Source organism: Corvus cornix, chromosome 21 (genome assembly GCF_000738735.6).
Source record: "Corvus cornix cornix isolate S_Up_H32 chromosome 21, ASM73873v5, whole genome shotgun sequence".
NCBI classification, from domain to species: Eukaryota; Metazoa; Chordata; class Aves; order Passeriformes; family Corvidae; genus Corvus; species Corvus cornix.
The window spans coordinates 6,451,589-6,477,091 of record NC_046350.1 but is presented as its reverse complement, the minus strand read 5'-3'; the positions used below and the strand labels follow the sequence as shown (position 1 = coordinate 6,477,091).

At 40.9% G+C, this 25,503-nt stretch overlaps 1 protein-coding gene across 1 annotated transcript in view; it reads right to left on the bottom strand.

The window, feature by feature from the left end:
* Window positions 1-25,503, bottom strand: part of PEX14 (peroxisomal biogenesis factor 14) — a 70,800-nt gene that overhangs the window by 26,734 nt on the left and 18,563 nt on the right. The window contains exon 3 of the mRNA XM_039563803.1: window positions 10,798-10,882. Coding sequence (XP_039419737.1) covers window positions 10,798-10,882 — 85 coding nt within the window. The remainder of the gene's footprint in view (window positions 1-10,797; window positions 10,883-25,503) is intronic.

Here is a 25,503-nt window from a genome sequence, read left to right as displayed (position 1 = left end):
GTGTAGGCCATTTAACCTCCATCTGCCTCAGTTTCTACGTCTGTGAAAGAGAAGTATTACACAGTATCTTTTCTAAAACATTTCAGACTGGCACAATCATGTGCAAAGACTGACAGGTTTGAGAATCTATACATGCCTTATATACACTTGAGTTAGGTAAGGCATTTCCAACAAATAATTTATTCAAATAACATATTTATCCCTCTTTTTTTTTTTGTAGATCATCTATGGAAATAGTTTCAGATTTCTAACTCTCATCAAGGACTCAAATTCATGCATTACTTTGATTGGGTGCTAAAATACATGGCATTTCTCCTTTCAGCCAAGTGCTGCCCTCAAAATCCAGTCACTGGGGTTGAATATTCAACAAGGAAATACAGAAATATTTATATTTTTAACATTGTCTTTTGTCTTCTAAAGCCTCACAAAAATTCCAGCCCAGGAGTTAAAATGGGAGTGGCTATAGAGAATTTACACAGAAACTGGAGTGAATATTAAAAAACATTTATGGGCATGTTCCTGCAATATAACACAAGTCAGATCAGTAGGGGAGGCAGCTGAAGCAGTTCAAAGTATAACTCTTGGAGCTCCTGGGCTAGGAAATATTCCCTAAACAAAGGAATCACCATACAAATAAAAAGAGAGTGAATAAAAATGGGAAGATACTCCCTTCTGGGCACTACATAAGACTGTGTCTCTTCTCTGGGATGCCAAAAAGTGGATCAACATCACTGTACAGGTCTGCCCAAAGAGCTGTTCAGAGTCAAGGTCAATGATGAAGGGCCAAGGCTGCTCCTTGCAGATCCCTCTCTCTCCACGTGGCTTTGCACCCTACAGTGTCAAAGCACAGGAATCAAGCAAAGCACAGGTACAACACTGTTGCAGGGGAAGCAACTGTTTGATGTGCTGTTTAAGGCGCAGATCCCTGAGCAGCAGCTTCAACCCCTGTCCCCAGGGATGATGCCACAGCCCCCAGACTCCTGAGTGCCAAGTGCAGGGGCCACATACAACAACTTACCCTTTACAGTCACCACAGGAGATAAAGCTCACCAAACTGACTCTGATTCTTTTCTTTCTCCATTTCCTCCCTGGTTTGCTTTTACTGCTACTGCTGTCTGTCTCAGGTGGCCTGGCATGAAAAAAGCTCTCCTTTTACGATGAAATATGTGGGAGCAGGTGAGGCCCTGACTCTGCAGAGAACCAAACAAATGGGCAAGAGCAGCTTGTGTTCCTATTGACAGTGCATATGCTGCTAAATACCGTTCTCAGCTATCCCAGCTTTAAGAGACACACACACACACACAAGCACTTGCTTTACCCGACACTAAACTCACACCTCACAAACAAATTATTTAACTACTCTATCCCCCAAGGAAGACAGTGATCATTTCAAATGCAGCTCCCTGCTCGTCTCTCACATACACGCAACGGCCTGATAGGTTAAATGCTGCCATTTAATTACAGTAATGGAACCTGCTATTTTTTGGTTCCCTTGAATCATCTCTCACTCTCTTTTTTAAACACATACAGAGTCATCTTTTAAACATGTGCTTTATATCGTGAGTTTAACAGCTGCATTCTCCTGGTTACTTGAAGAGCGGGAGTAATGATACTCTGATATTCTTCCCTGTACCTCTGAGCAACAGTCTTTTAAACACTACATAAAAAACACAGGCTGGGGGATGCTGTAAGAAGGGACACTGCAGAGGCATATCTGCCCCTTCATTTACTTAGACGGTTTGCGCTGATTTTATTGAATAAAACCAGCTTAACCTCTTCCACCAACCCTCAAAGCAGCTGGGGTCTGGAATGGTGGATAAACATGAAAAGGCTTTAAGTAATTTTACTGAAAATTCTATACATCAGTAGATCTCACTGACAGTATGGCACAGTATGGTTATAGTTATAGATCTATGGTTGGCAGTCAGAATTATCTCAGCTCTAACTGTTAATACATCTGCCTCAGTGTCCCCATCTAAAATGGGGATGGTATTTCCTCTGTTTCCCACTAAAATGTGGAGTTTGCAAACTGTTTCGAGAATGTAAAGGTCTAATGAAGAAGAAAAAATGTAATCATATGTGCCTTAAATTAATCTTATAATCTTGCCATTTCACAAAAAGTGTCACAAGCTTAGTCAGCTAATATTTGTACAGTACTTTGAAGATGCAAAGTGGCAGAGAAATATGGGATATAGGTGTGTTAAATTCTTGAGCATGCTACAAAACACCTTTTTCTCAAGTGAATTCAGGAAGGAGGCTGTAGGTGGCCAAAGCCCAGAGAGTTTTATGGTTAGTTATTATTGAAGGAGGGCACGTAACACAGTACTACAAGTAACACAGTAACTGTTAGTGGATTTTACATTTCATATTGCATAGCAATTAGAAAAAATCCAGAAGCAAAGTGTAGGTACTTCCAAGTCAAAATAAATTCTTACCTATGCTAAGGCCTCAACACTCCTAGAAAAATACCTGTATTAGACCTGTCCTCAGCTTTATTTGTCCTCTAAATGTGAAAAGCTTATTTATTTGTTCCATGGTAGTTGGCTCACAATCAGCCAGCCAGCCATGCAGGGATATTGCCCATCTTCATTCTCTGGTATGGATATCCACTGGTGTCTCTAAAGGATGGAATCTTAAAAGGTGAGGCAAGGCAGAGACAAAGACAAATTTAATTTTATCACCATAAAAAGGGACATTTCCACATGGGCAGCAAGGACATGAATATCATGTGTATGCAGGGGTGGGGGGATTATAAACGCATTTTTGGCGAAATTCAATAAAGCTGATTCCACTGCATAAGGTCAGCAATTTACTTTTAAAAAATGATATGATTGCAACTTTTAATATAACCCATGTATTTGCTGCAAGATGCTCTAGAAGATTGTGTAATGTAACCACCTGACCTCTCTACAGGAGCAGAGATCACCCCATTTACCCTTTATTGTCTTGCTAAAAGCAATGCACATTTGCACGGTATGACAAAGTCAACAGCTTTTACTTCAGAGTGCCTCAGGTTTCATGAGAATGAATTCTCTGCTCTGCTCCTGGGGAAGTGGAGTCACCTGGGCTAGGCTCCAGGAGAAAGAATAGCAAGGAATGAACCAAAAACTAAATTAACCTCTTAGTTAAGGAAAGAGTGATTGCACTCCAGACTAAGAGGGAACAGTGTGCAGCAGAAAAGCAAACTGTAGGATTTCATGTTCACGGGTACCCAAGACATAATTTTAAACAGAACAGAGATGTTGTCTAAGAGATCCTAGAGAATTATCTCATACAAGAACTTATTTTATCTTTCCTAGCAGGAAAGTATCATTAGGTCTGAGATGGATTTCAGCAGAAAAACACCACAGATTATCCTAACTACACTCTTTGTTTTAGCCTCAAGAGGGAAGGCTGTCTCTTTAGACTAAGAATACCAGGTTCATTCTCAGAGCAGGTCAGAAGCTGAATTCGTTTACTTGCTCTGGGAAGACTGTGGGGAAACCCGGGGCTTGATAACCATGAAAAACAAATTCCTTCTGTCACAGAAATATTTTTATACAAACGTACATAGATTTCTTCAACTGTCTCAAGGTGAATCTTTCCTCAAAGGTCAAAGCTGCAGGGCTGGATTAGGATTGCACGCAATCTGCCTGAGCCTTGACATTCTGACATTCTAAAGTTTGTAGCTTTCCCCTCCCATGCACAGCTGATGGAAGTAAACTCTCAATCTCTCTGAAAGTGTGGCTTTTACTGCAGTACCTTCAAAAATCACACGCTGCAGATTTCAGAACTCTGAAACAAGCATATCAGAGCAGTTTATGGACATAGCTAACATAAATCTTACTGAGTCAATACAGCAAAAGTGGTAATTAACCCCATTTTACAGATGGGCAAGCTGCAAACAAGAAATTTACCCAAAGCCAAGGAAGCAGTCATGCCTCAGATCTCCCATGCCTACTCTTAGATTGTAGCTACAGAAGTTACTTTCACTTGGACTTGGCATTTACTTTCACTCAAAAACATGATAAATAAATCATTAAATTTACAAGTCAGACTTAGGGGCTGGGTCTTTTTTACCTATCACTAAGGCTAACAGTTTCAGGCCTTGGAATACAACTGACTATTTTAGCATTATCTTCTAGGATAAACTTCAATTCACTCCGCAGTAATCATATTGTTTTTTCAGTGATACCAGGAATAGAAACATTACTTTGTCAGTAAACAAGGCAGATATGACTCAAAATACACTCAATGAGCAATAGGAGTTAATTTTGCAAAGCCATTTTTAACGGCTCTTTTACATTACATAGTTACTGTCAGATAGCCAAGTGGAGAGACATCATTAAACCCATGACATTCCAATTATTTGTTAAAATTAAGCTTACAAACAGCATTTTGTAGCATGCACAACTTCCTAAGAATCAAACCGGTCTGCTCCAATTTATCAATAATTTTCAAGCCAAGAAAGAATTGGCTTCCTTTGTACACTGTATCACATGGGTAGTTATGTCTAACCTGATGTCAGGTGGTTTTCTGCCCTCTCATGAATGACTAGTGACTGGGACAAGAGTCAGAGACAAGCAATAAACTGATTTCTCCATGTGTATAGGGACTAAACAGACTAGTTTTTCCAAACTTCCTTTCAAATCTTGAGGAATGACAGTGAAGGGTTTCTTCAACTATATTCTTCCCAAAACCCTTACAACTCCAAAGAAGCACCATATCTGATTCCCAGGATGTCCTAAGGCTGAGCAGTTTATCACATTTTGTTAGCACTACTGTACATTCCTTATCACCAAAGAAGCCGAGAAAATCTGTAAAGCTCATGACAAGTTCAGACATCACAAACAGTGGTAAAATTGATGGGGGAAAAGAGTCAGCATGATGAATAGGCTGGTACTGAACAGCAGGTGACAGATCTGCATACGAAAGAGTGGCAGGACAGGAAGACATCCCCTTCTCAGCAGATGGATAGAGATTCTCAATCATTTTCAGGAAGAAAAAAAGAAGGCAACTAATACAAAACACAGAAAGGTGGAACTAACTTCTGGATCACAAGCACATCTATTCTTCTGCGTTATGATACTCCAGCAGTGGAAATCTCTGTGTTGAACATTATCAGCACTGGGCAAACACAGCAGAGTGCCACAAATGGATGTGACTACCACTAACGTTAGTTTAGATAGGAACTGGTGTGAGTTTGTTAGCAATGACAGCTTTCATTCTCTCACTCTGCATTCTTCAGGTCTCTAATAAGCTCTTTGGGAGACAATTACATTTCCCCATTTATGCAGAGTTGTTTAGAGCCAAAGCTTGGATGGGAGGCACCTAAAGAACAAACTGTTTCCGTGACAGATGTAGGACATATTTTTCTTTAACCTAGCAAAATATTATAAAGCACATTAGCTGTCTTGCACAGTCATAAACAGAGGCCCAACCATCTTTAGTAATTAAATATCCCATAGTGCTTTTCAAGAATCTTAGTAAATTTTTTACTCAGTAATTACATTCTCTATCCCTAAAGCTCCCTCTGCAAGATCACTTAAAGTATTCTTCATTTCCTCTCCTAAAAATCACATAGTGATGTTAAACAGCTGCTGTCCTCTACCTCAGAGGTGGATGCTTTTTAGTGGGAAGCACAGTGAGATCTAGATCACAGAATGATTCTGATAATGATAGATAACCCTATAAACCCCAAACATGCTCCATGCAACTAGCTGCGAAGTTTCCACAGTTAATGGGTACAATGTGCTCCAAGATCCTGAAATGAAAATCATCAGGAAAATGCAGAATGTGTTGACTTCCATTCAACCTCTACAGTCATTTCTGTAAGTCTACATGAGATGTTAAACTTACTTTATGCTACTTGAACACCTGCTGCAAACTTCTTAAATAATCAGAAAGCACCTCCCTGCTTCTACCTAGGCTAGTGAACTTTCTCTCGCTGTGTGTTAATTTGTACTAGAAGCTTAAAACATTAAGCATATTCTTGCAATAATTTTTTGCTATCAGTATCTGCATTTCAGGTCTTGCTTGTAGCTTTGCAAGTGTAAGTGATGAGGTCTGTGCAGGCATTGGTGTGAGCAGCTAGAGAACAAGTTACCTGAGCTGCAAGTACAAAACAGGACAAGCCTCACTCACACAATCAGTTGTGCAATTGTGCTGGGTCTGGCTGGGACAGAGCACTGTTTTTTATAGTTGCTAGTACAGGGCTATGTTTTGGATTTGTGCTGAAAACAGTGAACAGACTATATGGAGCATCCCCTTAGTCAGCTGCAGTCAGCTGACCCAAGTTCTCGTGCACTTCCAGCCTCCTCAGTGTTGGAGTGAAAAGTGGAAAAGGCCTTGGCTCTAGGTGTAAGCACTGCTCAGATATAGCTAAAACACCTCTCTATTACTATCTTCAGCACAAATCCACCACAGCCCACACTAGCCACTATGGAGAGACCAACACCAGCACAACAGTGCAACAAAGCCTTCATTCCTCTTCTTCACCATCTCTCAAATCCATATCCTGACAGGAAGTTTGAAGAGAGGGACAAGTCACCTGGAATTCCTTGAACAGGCAACACTTACAGTCTAATCCCACATTTGTCTATCAAACATGGTACTTTCTAGAAAAGCATAAGGTTTGGAGGGCCAGAGCAGTTTGGCCTAAATAGGTATTCTGACACCATAGGTTACTAACTCTATTTTTCCAGCTGAGTTGGCGCTGGACTCTATTGCCTTGCATTAGATTTTCTTCTCAAGAAAAGCCTTTGCAAAAACTGTTTGAGCTTCACTGAGACATGTTAAAGAATTAATTACAAAGTAAAGCTGAAGAAGAAAATTAATTTTGGAAACACAAGAGGTTACTTTTCTTTTCCTCCCTTTTCTGGAAGTGGGGGAGGAAAGGCAGTTATTTTCATCTTCTTGCTGGGGGCAGGAGCTGGGAGCTGTCCAGTCGATAACCTGGCCATCAGAACAAGGTTTGTAATTAAAAGGTCAGTGACCTGGAAAGCTGGGGCCTCACTGTCAGAGCTTCTCAGTAATGACGGCACTATTAAATTAAGACTGTTATGAAATCAATGCTAAAAAAGCTTTCATGGTAACGAGATTCCATTCAAGGACATGCAAACTGCCTCATGAAATGGACTTAAATTATAAAAAAAAGAGGAGTAATAAAAGAGGGTTAAATTGAAATCTGCTGAAGAATTTGCTTTTTTTAAGCCCTCCAGCAGTGGGCTGTGCCCCCTTCCCTCAGGTCCTGAAGGTGATTCACTTGGGTTTCTTTGACAGAGGGGAAAAGGCGGGTTCAACTTTCAAGAACGCAGACTACAGAAAGAGGAAGAAAATTAAGTCCGTTTTCTACTGAAGATTCTGGGGCTGACGACGTTTGTTTCCAGGGGATCAAGTGTCTTTGAGTTCTGACTGGGAAGGGCATGTAGAACTAAACAATTTTTTCATCTCTTCAGAAATCACCATAGGCTGGCATCTTGACACTGGAAAGATTTTCTGGAACACTGATGCACTGCAAAAAACCATCTGAGTGGACACTTTCCCAACATAACTCAACAATTGTACATTAACTTGCTCTAATGCACCTCTGTTCTTCCATCACTATTATTTCTGAGCTCCTCATATGCTTTCATTAGTTCCCACAATCCCCCTCTGGAAAGGCATTACTGTACTCATTTTACAGATGAAGAGAACAAGCACCTAAGAAAACAGTTCTTCATCCAAGTTGACAGAACAAGTCTGTAACCTAGCAGTTTTCCCCTTCTCTGCTCCAAAAATTCAGCACCCTGAAAACAGAGCTTCCCATGTATAGTGCATTTCCACCACCTTTCTCTGTCTTGCCAGAAGTTAAGAGATTCAGAGTACACAAAATTAATAAGCCACATGAGTTACCGGATGGGTAACTGAGCAGTGCAGGACATCTGAGGCACAACAGTTAAATGACAGACACATTTCCACAAGGGTTTAAGCCCCACATGCTGTCTAATTACTCCCAAGGCGCCGCTGATTCTGTGGCATGTCATCAGCAGAATCAGCGAGTTGGACAAAAAACAAACAGCATCTTTTTTTCCTTTCTTTTCTTTCAGATACTCTGAGGGGAAACAGCTGTTTTTCCCTTCATCTGAAGAAGTTCATGATAAAAAGGAGGAAATGTCATAAATTACACAAAATGCCAGTGTAAGCTTCAAAGAAAATGATAAATGATTCTAATAACTTCATGTTTCTCATTAATGCCTCTGTATATGGGAGTTTAAAAGTGCTTAAGACAACAGAGAAATCTCATCCGACTTTTGAAAGTCCTTTTACAAATCCAGGATACCCTCATTCTCCCAACTGTCATCAACATTATATCACCCCATGCGCCAGAGAGAGCAGTTCAGCACCACCTGACCTGCACAGAACCAGGAATGCCTGATTTCAGCCTCTACAACGACTGTTTCACCAAACCCAGCCCAGCTGATGATCCCGCAGAAACTTTCCTTTCTCATCTCACTGAAATGTACTAAACCAAATCCAGCTCCTGTATTAAATATTAAATAATACTAAAAGGAAATAAAATTTGATTGGCCTTTTTTAGGAAGGAGATGCTTATAGAAAAAGAAGAAAATACTGTAATTCTAGGCAGAACCACCTCTGTGAGTCTCAGAAGCGAAATTTCTTAAGCAAAGCCACGCTTGCAGGACCTTTTTCAACTGGCAGTGAGGACTCCTCTACCAGACAGCCTCAACTGGGGATAAACATTATCACTGGCATGACAGGGACTGTATATCAGAGAATCGGGGGAACAGCCTACCAAACCCTGTAATCCCTCATTTACTTGAGACTAAACCAGCCATGACATCTACGTTTCAAGAATAATTGCCTCCATCTGCTAGCCCACATAGGTACCACGCCAGCATCGAACACAGGCTACATTCCATATGGACATATTTCCATTGACTGCTGGGTACAGGCGCTACTGGACCCTGCTCCTTCCTGTCTCCTATGGTTAAGTTTAGAAAAAAAAAAAACAATTAGCACAAAGGGAAGGAGGGCTAATTAACAAACAGGAACAAACAAACAGTTCTACCAAACCATTTCTGCTGTTTAGCAATTATTAGCCAAGTAATTCATAAGAAGTATTAGTTGGGCCACAGTTTCTCTGTGCCTCCATCTCCCCACCCTTCCTCTTCTCCCAGTCAGGGATTTATTAAAATTAAACAGATTAGATGGAGCTCCTGATACGAAAAACTGTTCAGCGAAGCCTGCGGTGGGGAAGTGCAGAGCAAACATCAGAGACATTTGTCTCTAAATTGCTCTAAATACCTTCTGCAAATGAAATTCTAACCCAGCCGTGTTGAGAGAGAAAATGAGGACTAACTGGTCATTGTCAGCACAGAAGAAGATCAGGCAGTTATAATATTGCACGATATACTGGGGGCTAAGGATCTCTCGGCAACAATAGATTTTGTATCAGGTTACCCCGGGTAATCAGCACAGCTTTTAGGCTCAGCTTTCCCTTGCTTCATTGCTTCGATGATAGAGTTGAAATCCCCAAGCTTTTATGATTAATTACTCCCCGTAGGTCCACATACTTCAAGGAAAAACTCATGGCGCACAGCGACCAACAGGCTCCAAATTTTAATGTCATCCTGATGGCAGGGCAGGGCAAGCAACATACCTACGTGACTGGAATGTCTTCTTAATTGGCACTAGGACAGGCAGTGAGAGGATCACACTCAAAATGATGTGCCCGTGAACTACTTGTCATGACATCGTTGCCAAAACACAAGGTGGCCATTCCCTTCTAGGTTCTCTGCTGTTCAAGATGACCAAAGTGGTGCATATACTTGAACTCTCCGTCTCACGACTTCAGGTCTCAGGCATCTCAAAGAAACAGTTCATAACTCCAAACAGAAATACACGTATTTCATAGGCTTCCCTACTTTTCAAAGCTCAAGATCTTTAGCTCTAGAATTTTATGTACCTTGAAGTACTTACGACTTCAATGTATATGTGGGTCACTCCCCTCTGAAGTTTGGACTCTGTATTTTCAGTATCAGTTCAACATCTTACAGTGAGTCACAATGCATGTAATTAACTTCAAGTTAAAACTGTTGTTATTTACATCTTGTGGTAAGCAATATGCTCCCAGGACTGTAGCAAAATATGGAGTGAACCTCACCTGGAATGCACTGCAAATTGTGGAATAAAAACTTAAGAAATAAAAAAAGGAACAAAAGATAGTTCCATTATGAGTCAGAAAGTAAAATAAATTCTCTGTAGCAATGACCAAAGTATGCTCCACCTAAGACATTAAAGGATTTGTCAGGATCTGTTCTATCCCTGCTATAGAAAAGGGCTAAACTCAGTCAGTAGTTTACCATTTCAGCCTGAAAGTCAGGTTGACCCCAAGCTTGACCTTAACCTGACCTTGTTTACTTTTACCAAGCTCTTTGCCTCTCTCTGGCTCCCTTTGGAAACATTTGACCTTTTCACCCAGAAATTGGCCATTCTAAAGCCAGTGTCAGTAACGTTTGAACTGACCAGCTAGTCTACAACTCTGAACTATCCTCATTGCAGGAAAGATCTGATAACAGTTAACCCAAAATTTTCCCATGTGTCTTTTGTATTCTACAATTCCACATCTGGTGCAAATATTGCACTAGTCAATTGGGAAGAAAAGAGACTGATATTTCTTATAAACTTCAGATCTTTTTTTGAGACAGACTAATTGCTTTGTCCGTAACATCTAATATTCCACAGCAATACATTTTGGCTTTACACTAATTCAAGGTCCCTCATTATCACTGAGATCACAACCTTAAGAGTTCATACCTTTTTTCTTCAGGAATGCTCTTCTGGTTGCGAGAGGACTTTGGCGGACCCGTGGATTCTGTAAAAATTTCACTGCTGTTACAATCTGAGGAGGGTAGGAGGATTGGAGAAAAAGAAGAGAGAAAAGATCCAAGTTAGATATGGTCAAATCCCTATTTTACATTAGGCATTGTGTACTGCAAGGTAAGGCAACACACCCATCACACGGAGTTGGTGATGGCTCAACAAGTATCAGAGCTTGTGGTTTAACTCTAAACAGACAGCACAATTATGGTGTTTCAACCTAGAAGTTTCTTGAAGCAGCTCTACCCGTACAAAATGCTCCATTAAGATTCTTAGGTGGTTCTGTTATTTATATTGTGTTCTTCTTAACTAAGTTGGCTCCCACAGTTAAAGCCAACCTTGAGTCAATGCATGTGATCTGTAACAGTTGGCTTATTTTAAGAATGCTTCCTTTATATCTGACTTAAAGCTCCCAGCAGATTCTAAGAGATTAAGGTCTTTTCTGCCATCATTCTAATTTACTGAAAGCAATAAATAAACCTCAGCTTCTCATGATTAGAGAAGAAGCGACTTCACGTATTTTGGATCGTGTAACCAAATATCAGAAAAGTCACTTCGAATGACACAAATGGGTAGGCAAGTAGTTAAATTTGTATTCCGCACCAGCAAAAGCCACAGATTACTTTTGTCTACAGACTGACTTCCACACCCTTCTTTAAGGTGCCAGAGCACCTAGAACAGAGAACTTAGCCAAGCAAAGGGTAAAGTCTGGGATAATACTCAATGGCATCAACAACAACAGCACTCGATTTTTACATTTCCACTGAGTGCCAGTGAAAGGTATTTGATTATTTTCTTCATATGGTAGTTTCACTTTCCACATACTGCCCTATATTGTTATGCACGTTATTACATGTTACTGCACCAGTGATTCGCTCTACTTTTATACAAAGACATCTGTTCTGATTGTGGCATCATGAGGAATAATATGCTAACAGCACATCCCTGTGAACTAGTGGAAGAGATTACTTCCCTTCTCTCGAGCTAAAATTAACCATCCTAATATGCTAGACCCATGCTACACAGGTCTTTAAGAGTTTATCTTAAAATACAGTTTCTGGAATTCAGTTCCAAAAACATTTCCAAAACTTTGACAGCAGAAAAAGAAGGGAAAATACAGCATCACTCCTGAAATCACTAAGTTTCACTTCATGTTTGAATCAAATGCTTCAAATATGCATTTCTGGTCAGAGAGCAAAGTTCTGATGGGTTTAATGGCACTTTCAATGTACTCCTCAGTGCATTCCATCAATGTTTTTTTTCTTTTAAATTGCATCTCTTATTTCTTTAAATACATTAATCAGGCTAGTGTAGGCAAAACGGATCCATTGGACAATGCAATAAACATGAATTATCATCTATCCAACATGCATAATGGCTTAAAAATACATAATAGCAGGTGTAGTTTAAATGATTAGTTATTACACCTGTGGTGGGTCTGATTCAATTGGGGAAAATCATCTTTAATAGGTTAAAAGGTTTAGATCACCAGGCTTCCCTTAAAGTGGCTGTAGAGAGGGTATGATGGAGTACGCTGTCATTACTAATTCATTTAAGAAAAACATGGGGGATACAGCAAAGAACAGCATAAACGAGCGAATCCAATTTAAACATCAGGTAAAGCAGAAAACACCTTTTAAAAAAGCATGATAAATGAATTTGGAAGAGAGACAAAATTGACATATTTATTTTAACGGGAATTTGACAAAGTCCCAGCACACTTCAAAGTTGGGAGGATAAAATGAATGGGGTATTTTTAATTCCTTTCATTTTCTTGTTTTCCTCCATTTTTTCCTTAAGTTTACATTCAGTAATTTTGAACCACAAAACAGTAGAGCAAAACACCCCACATAAAGTACACTTTGGCTTCATTTATGTGCACTTGATCTGTCTCCAGCTGAAATGCAGGTGACAGGCAAATCGCAGATTTAAACTGTGCTGATATTGCTGTGCCAGATGCAGAAATATAAAGCGCCCAAACTAATAACCTTAAGATAATATGCTGAATAAGAAGGATGCCCAAATGAGCAGACCGACACACACGTGAACATATCAAAGCCACTCTCCTTCTAACAATAATTACTTGTTTGTGTCTTCAGATACTCCTTAACACTCCCTCCCACATTTAGTGAGATACACGAACGGCCTGCAGACTTGCAGTTCTGCAAGCTCTTATATTTAATTATCAATTTTTAAGTATTACAAAACCTGTAAGAAATAAGCAGTATTTTTCATTGTGCTATTTCAATCACAACCATGTGAACATTTCATCGATTCTAACCCTTTATTAAAGCTCATTTTTGCCTTATAAAAACGTAAACATTGCAGTAGTAAATTTCACTCCAAAATAAACTTCTATTTTACCTCTCCCCTGCCTTACTTCTTCCATTATTTGCAGTCTTTTTAATCTTAAAACAAAATAAAATTACAAGCAACAACAAACTCCATAAAAAGAATCTGGGGCATGTATTCCTCCCTCTGGTAATCCCACGTTTCTGATATTGTGTTTGCATTCACCTCTGAACATTTGTCCTATAGGCTGAGCTGAAATGTCTTCATTTTTATAATTCATCTTGTATACACGAGCAACTTCTGAAGCAATTTTGGCCATGTCAAAATGCCAATATTTTCAACAAACATACACAAGAATTTCCCTACCTTCTATGGATCATTTTCTTTGCACAAACAAGAGCAACTGCACTCCATAATTTAAACAACAGAAAAAGGAGGAGGAAGATGAGAAGACTTGCAGTCCTGTGTATAGCCAAAAAAATCATGTGGCAAATAGCACTCTGACTCAGCTGCTAACATTGTTCCATACTATTTCTGTAGCATTTGTAACACTTCTCCAAATTTTTATGGTATTAGAACACTGCCAAATAATGAGCATTGTATCACTGCTTTGATTCTTAGATTGCCAGCATGCACTGTCGAGCACACTGGCTTTATCTAATGGATCACGTACATATTTGTATTAAAGGAAGATAGTGAATTTGGCTTTTAAAAGCCAGTCAGTTCCATGAACTTGCTTTCCCACCACCACCTCTCTTGCAGTGACAGGATCCACAAAGACATCTTTCTGACTGGGTAGAGATGGGTGGAATCCTGCAGCAGGTCTTGTCCTATGGTTTGATTTTCCAATTAAAAGATCAATGTCACTATTCATAGATTATATTTGCAACTGGACAAATGACATAAATTCAGGCCAAATATTCTGCTTCAATGTCAAAGATATAAAATAAAGACAGGAACTGTATTGCAGATGCTACGGGAGAGCAGCAGGCTGGCAAAATTCTGGGCCGAAGCACAGCACCTGGATTTTACAGCCAAGGTCCCTCATTCCTAATCTCCCTCCCTTTTGCGTTAATGGGGAAGATAAAGACAGCCTTATTTCTTATTGTGCTCAAAGCTGCAGGGTTTCCAATAGAGCAATCTAAGCTACTTCATCAGTTGCCTGCATTAAAAAAATAAACCATGGAATTTAAAATACTGTGGCAAATGCCTATTTTCTACCAACTCAAAAAAAAAAAAAAATTCACAGAAATGTAAAATATCTTCATCAATAAAAGTTCCACAGGATTTGGCAAGAGAGCTCCACATGGAAAACAGACTCAAAAGACACTGGGAGCACAGCCTGTAAGAGCTCTAATAGATTTCCTAATACTGGGAACCCTCTGTAGGTTATTACTAAACAGCATTTGTTGATAGACTGAGACTTTGAGATGACCTGTGATGTAAAGGTTGGGTCTGAATTATACGTTGCAAGGGATGGTATTTTGTCTTTCTGAGTGGATCTGTATCTGTTTAAAAGCAACACTTCTTTTCATTAAGCAGAGGCGGCCCAGGCCATGAACTATGCACAGACAGTTTACATTACATGTGCGGAAGCAATCAACACTGGCAATATACATGACGTATGTAAAAGAAGTTGGAATTAATTTTTTTCCAGTGTATTAAAAAATAATAATATGGCAGTATCAACAAACACTCAACCTATTTCAGCCGGAGCAGAAGGCCACAGCTATAGGGCAAATGGAACTGATCAATATATTAGCCTACAGCAACACCCCCTCAGTGTACGGCTGTATGTTTGCAAGGCTCGGAAGATTAAATTGTCTGTGAAAGGTTTCTGCACTCCTACTCTAAAGGAGATACCCAGAATCCTGTTAACAAGCATCAGGCTAAAGCCAACTTACGTTTTAACAAGGGCTGACTTAAAAGCCTGCCACAACACTGAACAAGAAAACCCCTTGCAACAGAAATGCTGTGTTTTAGTAAGAAATCAGTGCCCTGACAGGACTAACTTGACAAATATGGTTATCGGTGGCACACGGAAATAGTTGCAAAGCAGCTGTTAATCAGGGAAACACATCATAGAACGCTGATGCCAGCACTCGGAAAAAATGCAAGGGGCTAATTATGAAGCCATATATCTCACTAAGGAGGCACAGCTCCCGCATCCCATCAGCGCTCCCGCCCAGCTGGGCCTGGGACATCGCTCCAGCCCTGCTCCTCCTCCGGGACAAGCCTTGTCCCAGTTCAGTGATCTGCACCCCAGGATTCATGTGAAATTCATGTTTCACAGAAAACACTTGTCATCTGTAAAGGAATGAACTTCAGGTCAGTCAAGGGAGGGGAAACACTTTAAAGCTCCTGTGATTTCATTGAGATTTATATGAAAACATACAGAACCCCAGGAATTATTTTGGTTGAGAGATAACCTAGAAACCTACAAAGTTTGGCAGATCTCAAAGTTGGATGGAGAAAAGTTTAAAAATGTTATACCACCAATGACAAAGCCCTCATGTAAAACAGCAAGGGGGAAAAAAAATACAATTTAAAGAAAGATTCATGGGAGGCAGAAAAGCAAGATTCATGGGAACAAAGGCAGGAAAGAAACACATTTTGAGCCATATCCGAGATGAAGAACCTGTAACTAAGAGAATACAGAATAGCAGCCAAATAAACCAAGCCAAACAAAAAAACCCAACCAACCAACCAACCACAAAAAAAAAAAACCAAAAAAAGAAAAACTCACCAAAAAAACCCAAACAAACAAAAACAAAACAAAAAAACCCAATAAAACAAAACAAAAAAACCAACCAAAAATGGCAATACAAGACCAAAAAGGGAAAATCCTAGGTACTGGGAACTCGGACTATGAATGACACCTAACTCGATGGCACCCACACGAAGGGTGAGGAAACTGGTCCCGGCCGTGTCCCTGCCATAGGTCCCACTCAGCCTGGAGAAAAGGAGGTTCAGGGGGACCTTTTTGCTCCCTACAACTCCCAGTCAGGAGGTTGCAGCCAGGTGGGATTTGGGCTCTCCCCTCAGAAAACAAGTGACAGGACAAGAGGACACAGTCTTAAGCTGCACCTGGGGATGTTCAGGTTGGACACCCGGAAGAATTTCTTCACAGGGTGATTAGACATTGGAAGGGGCTGCCCAGGGAGGTGGTAGAGTCACCGTGTTTGAAGGCGTTCAGGGAAAAGACCGGACGCGGCACTCTGAGCTGCGGGCTAGTTGCAAGGCAGTGCTGGGTCAGAGGCTGGACTCGATGCTCCCGGAGGTCTTTTCCACCCCGGCCCTGTGAGGGCCCCGCGGCCCCGGCGCTCCCTCAGCGGCTCCCCCGGCCGGGCCCCGCGCGGACCCCGCGCGCCCCCTGGCGGCGCAGCCGCCGCCCCCCTCCCGCCGTCAGAGCCCCAAATTAAGTGTTTTCACTCAGTGGAAATGAAATGTTTTGCAAGATGAAACAGAAAGAAAATTGAGGTTTTAGGTAATTACTAGTTGGCATTTACATATCACAGGCTGGTTCAACACCTATTCATTTTCCTCTTTTATTTTCAATTTTTTAAAATTGCTCATTAAAACGAACACATGACAGGGACGGGGGGAAAAATTGTTCTTCCTCTTTTTCCTGAGGACTACAAAATCCAGATCTACTTTAAATACATTTATCTATAATTATCACATACAAAAAAGCCCTACTTAATTTACATGAATAGGGTGACCAAAATTTTTTTTTTTTGAATTTATAAAAGCCAGAAAAAAACCCATGTGAGCTGTCAGTGTGTTGTGCCTGCGGAGTGCCGGGGCCAGGCTGGAGCGAGCAGCGATGGAGCAGCTGAGATCCCCGGTGTTCTGCCACCCTGTTCCCATCCATCCCACCCTGCAGCTCAGCTGGCACACCACGCTCTCGGCTGCCTTCCTCCTCTTCAACATACTTTCCCCTCATTTCTTCTGCTATTCCCACTACAAAGAAGTGACTCCACATAGTCCCTGCTTTCAACTTCTTTGTTCCAGGAGCTACTCCACACTTCCTCCAGCTGCTCCTGAAGGCGTGACCTTTCCACCTCCTTCATTCACACAGAATAAGCCTTTCCTCACATAACCTCACCATTTCCAGGGATCCTGCTCTGCAGCTCCAATCACACTTGCAGGCTCTCAGCTCAGTGTATTCTCCAGTCAGATTCCCTCTGTTCAATTAAATACTACTATCCCATGCAAAGCCCTTAATTTTCCTGCACCCTTCAGCCTTTTTTTAATTTTTACCTTGTGAAAGTGTCATTTAACCCCACAGCGCATTTTAGGATACAATTTGTATGAAAAATGCTATCTAAAATAAAGTTTTATTGTATCATATGTTAAGGACATAAAACATCCCAGATAGAAGTGTACAGGAGCTGACATGATAGACTAATATATTTTAAGGTCTATTGTGTAAATATGTATTTAGGGAATTCTAAAGCATGGTATTATTGACCCAAGCCTCTCTTAAAACACATTGATATATGGAGTAAAAACCCTTATGAAAAGTAGCAACTTCGTCAGTGTAGTAGTCACCTTTCAAAGTGAAATATCTGTCATCTTCAGTTTTTTATAATTCGATTGAGAACACAGTGGACAACTTGACAAAATTCCTGTATTTTTAAGAGGAATAATATTCAAGCATAAACCTAAAAAGAACCAGAAACTTTTACACGTACATTAAAAGAAATGTACAGTAACTATTTTTATTTGCAGAGAAAATGTGCTAGCTATGTATTTTTTTATTTCAGAAATACACCTCCAAATGAGGCTTCATAACATCAGGCTTAACACAATAAAAACTGTTACAGGGAAGTGATAAATGCTGGAAAAACATCTTATAAGAAATATGAGCAGAAGAGCAAACTAAATGTATTAAACTGATAATGCAGCCATAATAAATTTAACCAGTAAGCAGCATGAACCTTTTTTCTAGAGTTCAAACATTTTAACTTTTTATTGAAGAGAAATCATCTCACTTTCGGAGGGAAAATAAACTTTAAAAATCCCCTTTTTGTACTTCTGCTTAAACTGAAGTTGCAAGCTCCCTGTAATCCCCAGTACCACCAAAGAAGGAATTGCAGCGAGACGAGCACGGTGGGGGTGCGGGGGGATATCGCCTGCAATCCAACTGGCAGCAAGTTATTTGAAGTTCTGTTTACATGAAAATGGCAATAACCCCAGCACTGAACGCCCGGGATCCCCGAGGATAAGACATGGACTAGAGAGCTCGTGTCCCACGCCATAGGTGAGGGAGCTGGCTCCCCAGGCAGGAGCAGTCATGACAAGGTCACTGAACTCAGAAAGATGCCAGACAGAAGGGCAAGACTTAGGAAAGAGAATCTGCTTTTTATGACTTTCCATGACAGTACCCAATTTCCACAACTTGCTTCTCCCTTCTTACAGGAGGGAGCTTAGGGATCACTGGGGCTATGCTGTAAAACTAATGCAAGTGCCAAGCTGTTTGAGCTCAATCACTCCAAAGGAATGTAATGACCTAGCATTCAAGATGCTCACTACAGCAGAACTAGGATCAGTCCCTGGCTGCACAACTGAAAAAAAATGCATGATCCAGGTGCCAGGGGAGCAGATGACAGCACCTCCAACTCACCTTCCTCACTCCTCTCTCTATCCATGTGGCCATTACTGAAGAGCTCAAATACAGCAGCTTTTGAAAGAAATCCCTTTTACCCCGTTCCCTTCGCATGTGTAGAGTGTAAAAACCAATGAAGCTGTTATTTATTACATTTTCATTCTTTTAGCTGCAGGGCAGACAAGGACTACAGGACGTTCATTGACACGTTAGGGAGCTGGAGAATGATGTGAGGATAGAAGTCTGTGTCACACCTAACAATTGTGCCCGACTACTTAAAATCACTATTGAATGGGAAACTCCAGAAGGCTGAATCAATCAGAGATACACCAGAACAGGATCATTGTTCACACTTACTTAGATCCTTCTAATTCCAGAGTCAAGGGACTGGACAAAACCAGTAATAGAATGGTTTAGATTTAGTCCAAGAGGATCAAAAGTAGAACCCATCTGCAGAAGAAGCTATAAAGATGTTTTAGACTGAAAAGACTCAAATGACAAGAAAAACCAGCAAGCTACTATTCCTCAAACCTCCTATTTCAAGAACCCCATTTCACAGAATTTTTAAATCATAGGAAATGTAGATTAGAGAATGAATGTTTTATCAATAAAGCCCCAAACAATTAGGGCTGAAGTCAGAGGGCTGTGATGACATTAGGACGAGGAAGATCTGAATGATGGAATAAATATAGGAGATACTGGAGGAAACTATCTGGATCACCAAAATCTAACAAACAAAAGGTTTCATGCTGAAAACATTAAAGAAACTGGAAATTGTGACAGGTGCACAATAAATCATGCAAACCACAGCAGTTGGGAAGAAACAGCAAAAGGAGAAGGACTTAAAACACTGGAAGACCTTTCTGCAGTTTTGGTTGTTTTTTTCTTTTTACTTAGAGCTCTTTGGGACAAGAATGGTCCTTTTCCTCTGTATTTGCACTGTGTCTGGTGCTGGTCTGCAACTGGCCCCCTCGATATTTATTACAACACAAATAATAAGATTGAGCAGACCATGCACTTTGTTCCTGCTGTTAATTGCCCCATTAAGGGAAAAACAAAGTAAGGGGCAAGAAGCCTGATTGGCCAGAGCTGCCCTGTCTGTGGGGATTGCAAGTGGAATAATTTTATAGATTCAAAAGCAGCTGCGTCCCTTGTCTTTGTCCAGTTCTGAGCAGAACGAAGCTCACATCACACAATTCCTCCTTCAACTCTAGCAACTTGCATGACGAGCCTCAAAAGCAACTGAGTTTCCTTGTCGACTCTTAGGTTGCTTCTTCTGTAACGGGTGAAACACAGTAAAATGGCAAACACGAGGAACATTTCCACAGTAGCTGTCCAGACCATAAATGTTCTGCAAACAATGGGCCCACTTCATTTTCCCCTGGGGTCAATCTAGCATTTTTCATGGATGTTACATTCACTGCTTAAAGAAACAAAGCATATAAGTGTCAAGACAAATCCAGGATGCTGCTCAACCTATACAGCACTGTGCATACCAAAAAATTGCATGTACCAAAAAATCCAGCATACTGATCACCTACTCTTCTTTCTCAAAACACCTGAGTAAGATCCCACTGTCCTAAACTGAGTTAAAACATCCAAGAGAAGTAGTTCTACAGAGAATTAAACTGACGCCTGTGTGCTTGTCCCAAATTCCTACATAGAAATTTGGGTCCTAAGCAGGAAGGCCTGAAAAATCAGAGATGGTTCAAAACAGCACTTCCACTGGGTTTTATTTTTCTTAAACCTTGGCACAGCCAGCACATGTCAGGGACTATTATAATTATGCTCTTTATGTGCTGAAAAATTAATAAACAATTACTCACTTCAGGAAAAAAAAAGAAAGCAGCCATTTCCTTGACAAATGCTGCATAAAGCATCAACAATCTCTCTGAAATCTGGGTCCACAGCAGGGAATTAACACCAAGGGAAGAACGGCCACTGCTGCTACAGACTGGAATGACTGGAAACCCGAGGCTGTAATGTAGTTTTCTCAGGAGTCTGCACCTGATCCAAAGGCGCTACAAAGCATTTTTATATCTTCGTTACAGAAAAAAAGTACATTCAGTCTTTAATGCTGCTTTGGCTCAAGTACAGGCTGGTCAATCGATTTCTATCAAGCCACAAAGTCCAAAATTTGGTGTTTGAAATGCACGAGTTTCAATCCCCCTAGGGCCAAAGAGGGCTTCTACACTGCCTTTGTGGCTGGAAAACCTCTGCTGTGGTAGGAAGTCAAGCTCACCTTCCCAGGAAACCATGAGAAAGATAAAAAATACACACTTTCCTGAACAAATGAATGAGACAGCAAACATCTGGGACCTTGATAAATTCTCACAGAAATTTATTTACAGCCTAAATTTTGACTAAAATCTGCCATCGAGTAAGTTCTTCCCTAAAATACTGGCAAGTACTGTATTAACTTCCTTGAGAATCCACAGGGAACTCTGGCACACTTGCACTGAAAGGCTTCTAATATTCTTTAAAAAATTAAATAAGCGAAATAAATCCCGCATATCCCTTTTTAAGCAGACCCACACTACACAGTCTTCTCCCCACCCTAAATCAATGGTAACCCAATTCCAATGCCTTACAGCTCTGTCTGAGAACTAGTGGAGAGATCAACGCTTTTTATCTTAAGGATTATGGATCACTCCCTGGGTGACTAACATACCCAGCAGCCCATTAGAACCAGCACAAAGGGCAGCTGCTCCTCCTCCCACCCCTGACTTGAGAAAGCAGCATATAAAACTTCACCCCTTCACATTGCAGTTCTTCGCCTGCCTGCCTTGTTTCATACTCTAAACACACCAAGATTTATTAACCTTTACAGTAAAAACAAATAAAATGATGATGAAGTAAAAACACAGTGATGTAAGGGCTGCAGCTAGCACCGTTTATCTGTGGAAATCCAATTAGTGCTCAAGTGGCAGAGATACCTGGAAAAGTGCTCACAATCAAATCAAAAAAAGACACAAAAACATTAACCTGATGGCTAAAAACTCCACATTTAAACATTTAAAGTAATAAGGGTGCTTTTATTGAGTATTTTCTATATTTCATTAGGTCCCAAATTGACAAGGAACCCCAGAGATGCATTTCCTGGGCTTTTGGATCCTTAGACCAAATGCTTGACTTTGTTGTTGGTGTTGTAAAACACAAAATGAAAGAGTGTTTCTTGCTAGAATAGCAAACTTCTTTCTGCAGTAGAAACTACAGCAACAACTGCACATGCAGGAAATGCTGGAAAGCCCATGAAGACATTCTTTGATCTGATTCATTCATTCTGTACGCACCACGATGTGAGCAGAAACATTGTTTGAATTATTTCTGCACGTAAAGTATCTGGATTTACCTCTACAGTTGTGCTTTACCAGAAACTCTTTTCTCAAAGCCATCGCCTGTGTCCCTGGGCTGGGAAAGGGACCACATTGACAGGACGGTTGCTGGAAAGACAAGTACCCACTGCACACCTTGATGGGCTCAGAAAAGGAGATGGGAACTGAATAAATAGATTAGTCAAGCCCCCAGCAGCAGGGCCCCCAGATTAGGTCTGATTACAAGACTTACACAAAAAGCACACAGCACAACGTCCCTGCTGTGTCCTCTGAATGCTGTGACTCTGCTGCTTTCTGCCAGCATTAAATTCACTTAAATTTATTAAAAGAGGAATCAGGAGAGAGTCACTGTCAATGAACAAAAGAGCAAACTTCTGAGTAACAAGCTCTCCAAAAGCACAGAACAGGAGACAATCATACTTCACAATCTTGGGAGCATCTAACAGAACCTTCCCCACAGGTTTGCTTATGGCAGAACATTGCACTTGCCCCCAGAACCCCTTCCTGTGCAATGCTCTCAGGCTGTACAGAGGAGTTGAATATACACACCCAGAACAGACGGCATTAAATACAAAATAAAATACACGTAAATTCCATTCCAAGGTGAATTAACTGAGTTAAAAGAAACAAACTTCCTTGAATTACACAGAAAAATAGGTTTTATTTTGTATTTTTCCATCTATTTTTAAAAGTCCAAAGTCTTTATCACCTTTGCAGGGATATTTCACGATAGATCACTGTCAGGATTTTTACTTAATGCTAATCCTTAACTTTCTTTCTTTGTAATATGAATCCACTGCTCAGAAATAAATTTAAGACTCAAGAATATCATATGAACAACTTGGGCTGTACTGGGTACCAGAAAAATAGTTATTTCCTGACTTTACTGTTTCACTGGGCTGCCACTCCAGTTCAGATGCTCTGAACAGACTGGCCAGATTCGTGGTATTCCCCTTCTGCAGAGAATATTCATGAATTAGCTTTCACATGCCACAGAGCGCAACTTGTCTTTAGAGAGAAATTTCTACATCTCTTTTACTTTTGTGCTTGGTATGTAGCAAATTACAAAGAGGAATACAATACCCAGAATTCGAACGCTGAAATATAAAATGTTTAACATAAAAAATTAAGGAAAAAAATCCTACATCAAACAGATCCAACACAGCAACATTTAGATTCCCCTCCTCTCCATCCCCTGTAACCAAAAGGGATGAGAACGGGGTAAAAATCAGCGGTGAGAGACCTCCTGCTCTTGTCTGGAGTATAAAGAGACCTGGTTTATTATTCTGCATTTGCATGTGGCAGCAAATGTGTAAATGTTTTAATAATACAAAAATCCCAATAGAGTGGAGGAGGAGGATATGAAAGAAAGAAATACAAGGACATTTACTTTCTTGAGAGTGAGACAGAAAGGAAAAGAGAGAAGGAAGATGACACGATAAGGGACAAAGCAAGCTTTTCTGGGTTGTATCTGGAAAAAGCTAAAAGAGAAATCATTAGGAAGCCCACAGTGCATCTACAATGATACAGTGCGGATCAATTCATTTAACACTGCCCTGTACATTTACAGAAAAGTACTTTTGATATAATAAAGGCTCATAAACACACAGAAATTGGGTTAGACCTGTTTCAAATTCCTGCCAAACAATGGTTCAGAAAAATGAAGCTCTATTTTAATTAGCTCGACTCAAGAGTGATTTGATAACAGCAGATGCTGTCTGGATGCTTTCAGCTTGATGGGCTCCACATACATGAACTTAAGAGTGGCTTTGATACAATTAGGTATCTCTCTCTCCTTTAACATGTGTTAAGCTGAACCAGTGGCTTGTGTCTATTTAACATCTTGAACTAGAGGGATATTGACACTCTTTGTCAATCTTCTCCAAAAGAGAGGAGCCAAAGTGAAGAGAAGCAGCTTATTTGGGGCTTACCCACAGTTCCAACAACTTGAGGACAGAGAGGAACAGGCACCAGCTCACTGCTTGCAATGTAATATTAAGATCTTAACATTAGGTCTGTTTGTACCACAAGCCACATTTCCTGGCACGTCATGGTTACAGGCTTGGTTAGTCCCAGTCAGAAAAACTGCCCTGTCAATTGCTGCTTCAACTCATGTCATTTTCTGTAAAAACAAGAGGGATTCAGCAACAATTCCATACAGCCCTTTCAGTCCTACATTCGCAGAAGATACTCCACAGACACACTGTACCATTAGAGCAGCTTCCATTCAGTCATGGTACCACTCTCCCACCTACCGTCCACCTCTTCCTTTTAGAGACAGCTTCTATTCCTGGAAATATTTGTGCACTGACATCGTAGAGGCCCCTTTACCTTTCTGAAGGGATGTACCTACCCCACCCTGCAGCCAGAAAGCATAGGCATTTGCTAAAGGACACATGCAACATAGGAGCTGCTTTAATGCATCAGGGACAAGGCTAATAGGAGGTCTTGATTTGTTAATTATCTGTCAGTTTGTCACAGCTGGGCTGCAAGGAGTGGGTGAGGGGGAATCTTTCTGCTTGGTTCTTTCTCTAAATGCTGAATTAGGCTGTCAAAACCTTCATCCCACCACAAGACGCTGTGAAAAGAAGAGCCAGACTATCCTTTTCTTCCTCCTTTTCGCAGCAGGATATGCTGCTTCAGATGTCCTATCCTCCCACCAAGACTGCAGAAATGTATATTGCATATAGAAAATGACCTTCACACCATCATACCATGCCCCGTTTAGTCAAGGGACATTAGCAGACCTGAGCAGGATAAATCAGAGAGGAAATCCCAGTGCCAGGGGAGCACACAGGAGGCATTTATTTCGTAAGGCGCTCTAAAATTGCTACCTGCTTGAATCAGCAATTTCCAAGCAGGGTTTTGGAAGGCAGAAGGCCTGGCCCCTGTGAGAGCAGACAGATAGATATACATGGAGTTACAGAGATAAAAAGGTGGAGTAGTGTCAAGATTCCCTTTCTTCTTACATCTCTGCCCCATGTAATCCTCTAAGTAGGGGGAAAAGTTCAGGCTGTGAAATGGGATAATGTATGGAATACCCCCATGGAGACGAAGCTAGAATAGCAGAAAGCAGGCTGTGATACAGCAGTAGAATTTACCATAAATGCTTATACCTCCTAAATCCAGCTAAACATGGCTGTTAAGCCATGAGAGCCCAGGGAGATCCCCACCCACTCCTCTGCTTTCCCTGCAGGCCACGTCCAGAGCATCCCATCGCTCGAGTCCTTTCCTCAGCAGGATTATGAAAAATCCCCTGCAGGAGCTTCCCACATCCAACAGACACACCCCTTCCTACCACCAGCGACGCTGCGCCCTTTCAGGTGTGGGAGGCTTGAGGTTTATTCCCTGAACACAGGGGCACTGCCTGCTCAAGGTGGGAAAACAGAGGGCAGTCAGTTCTGA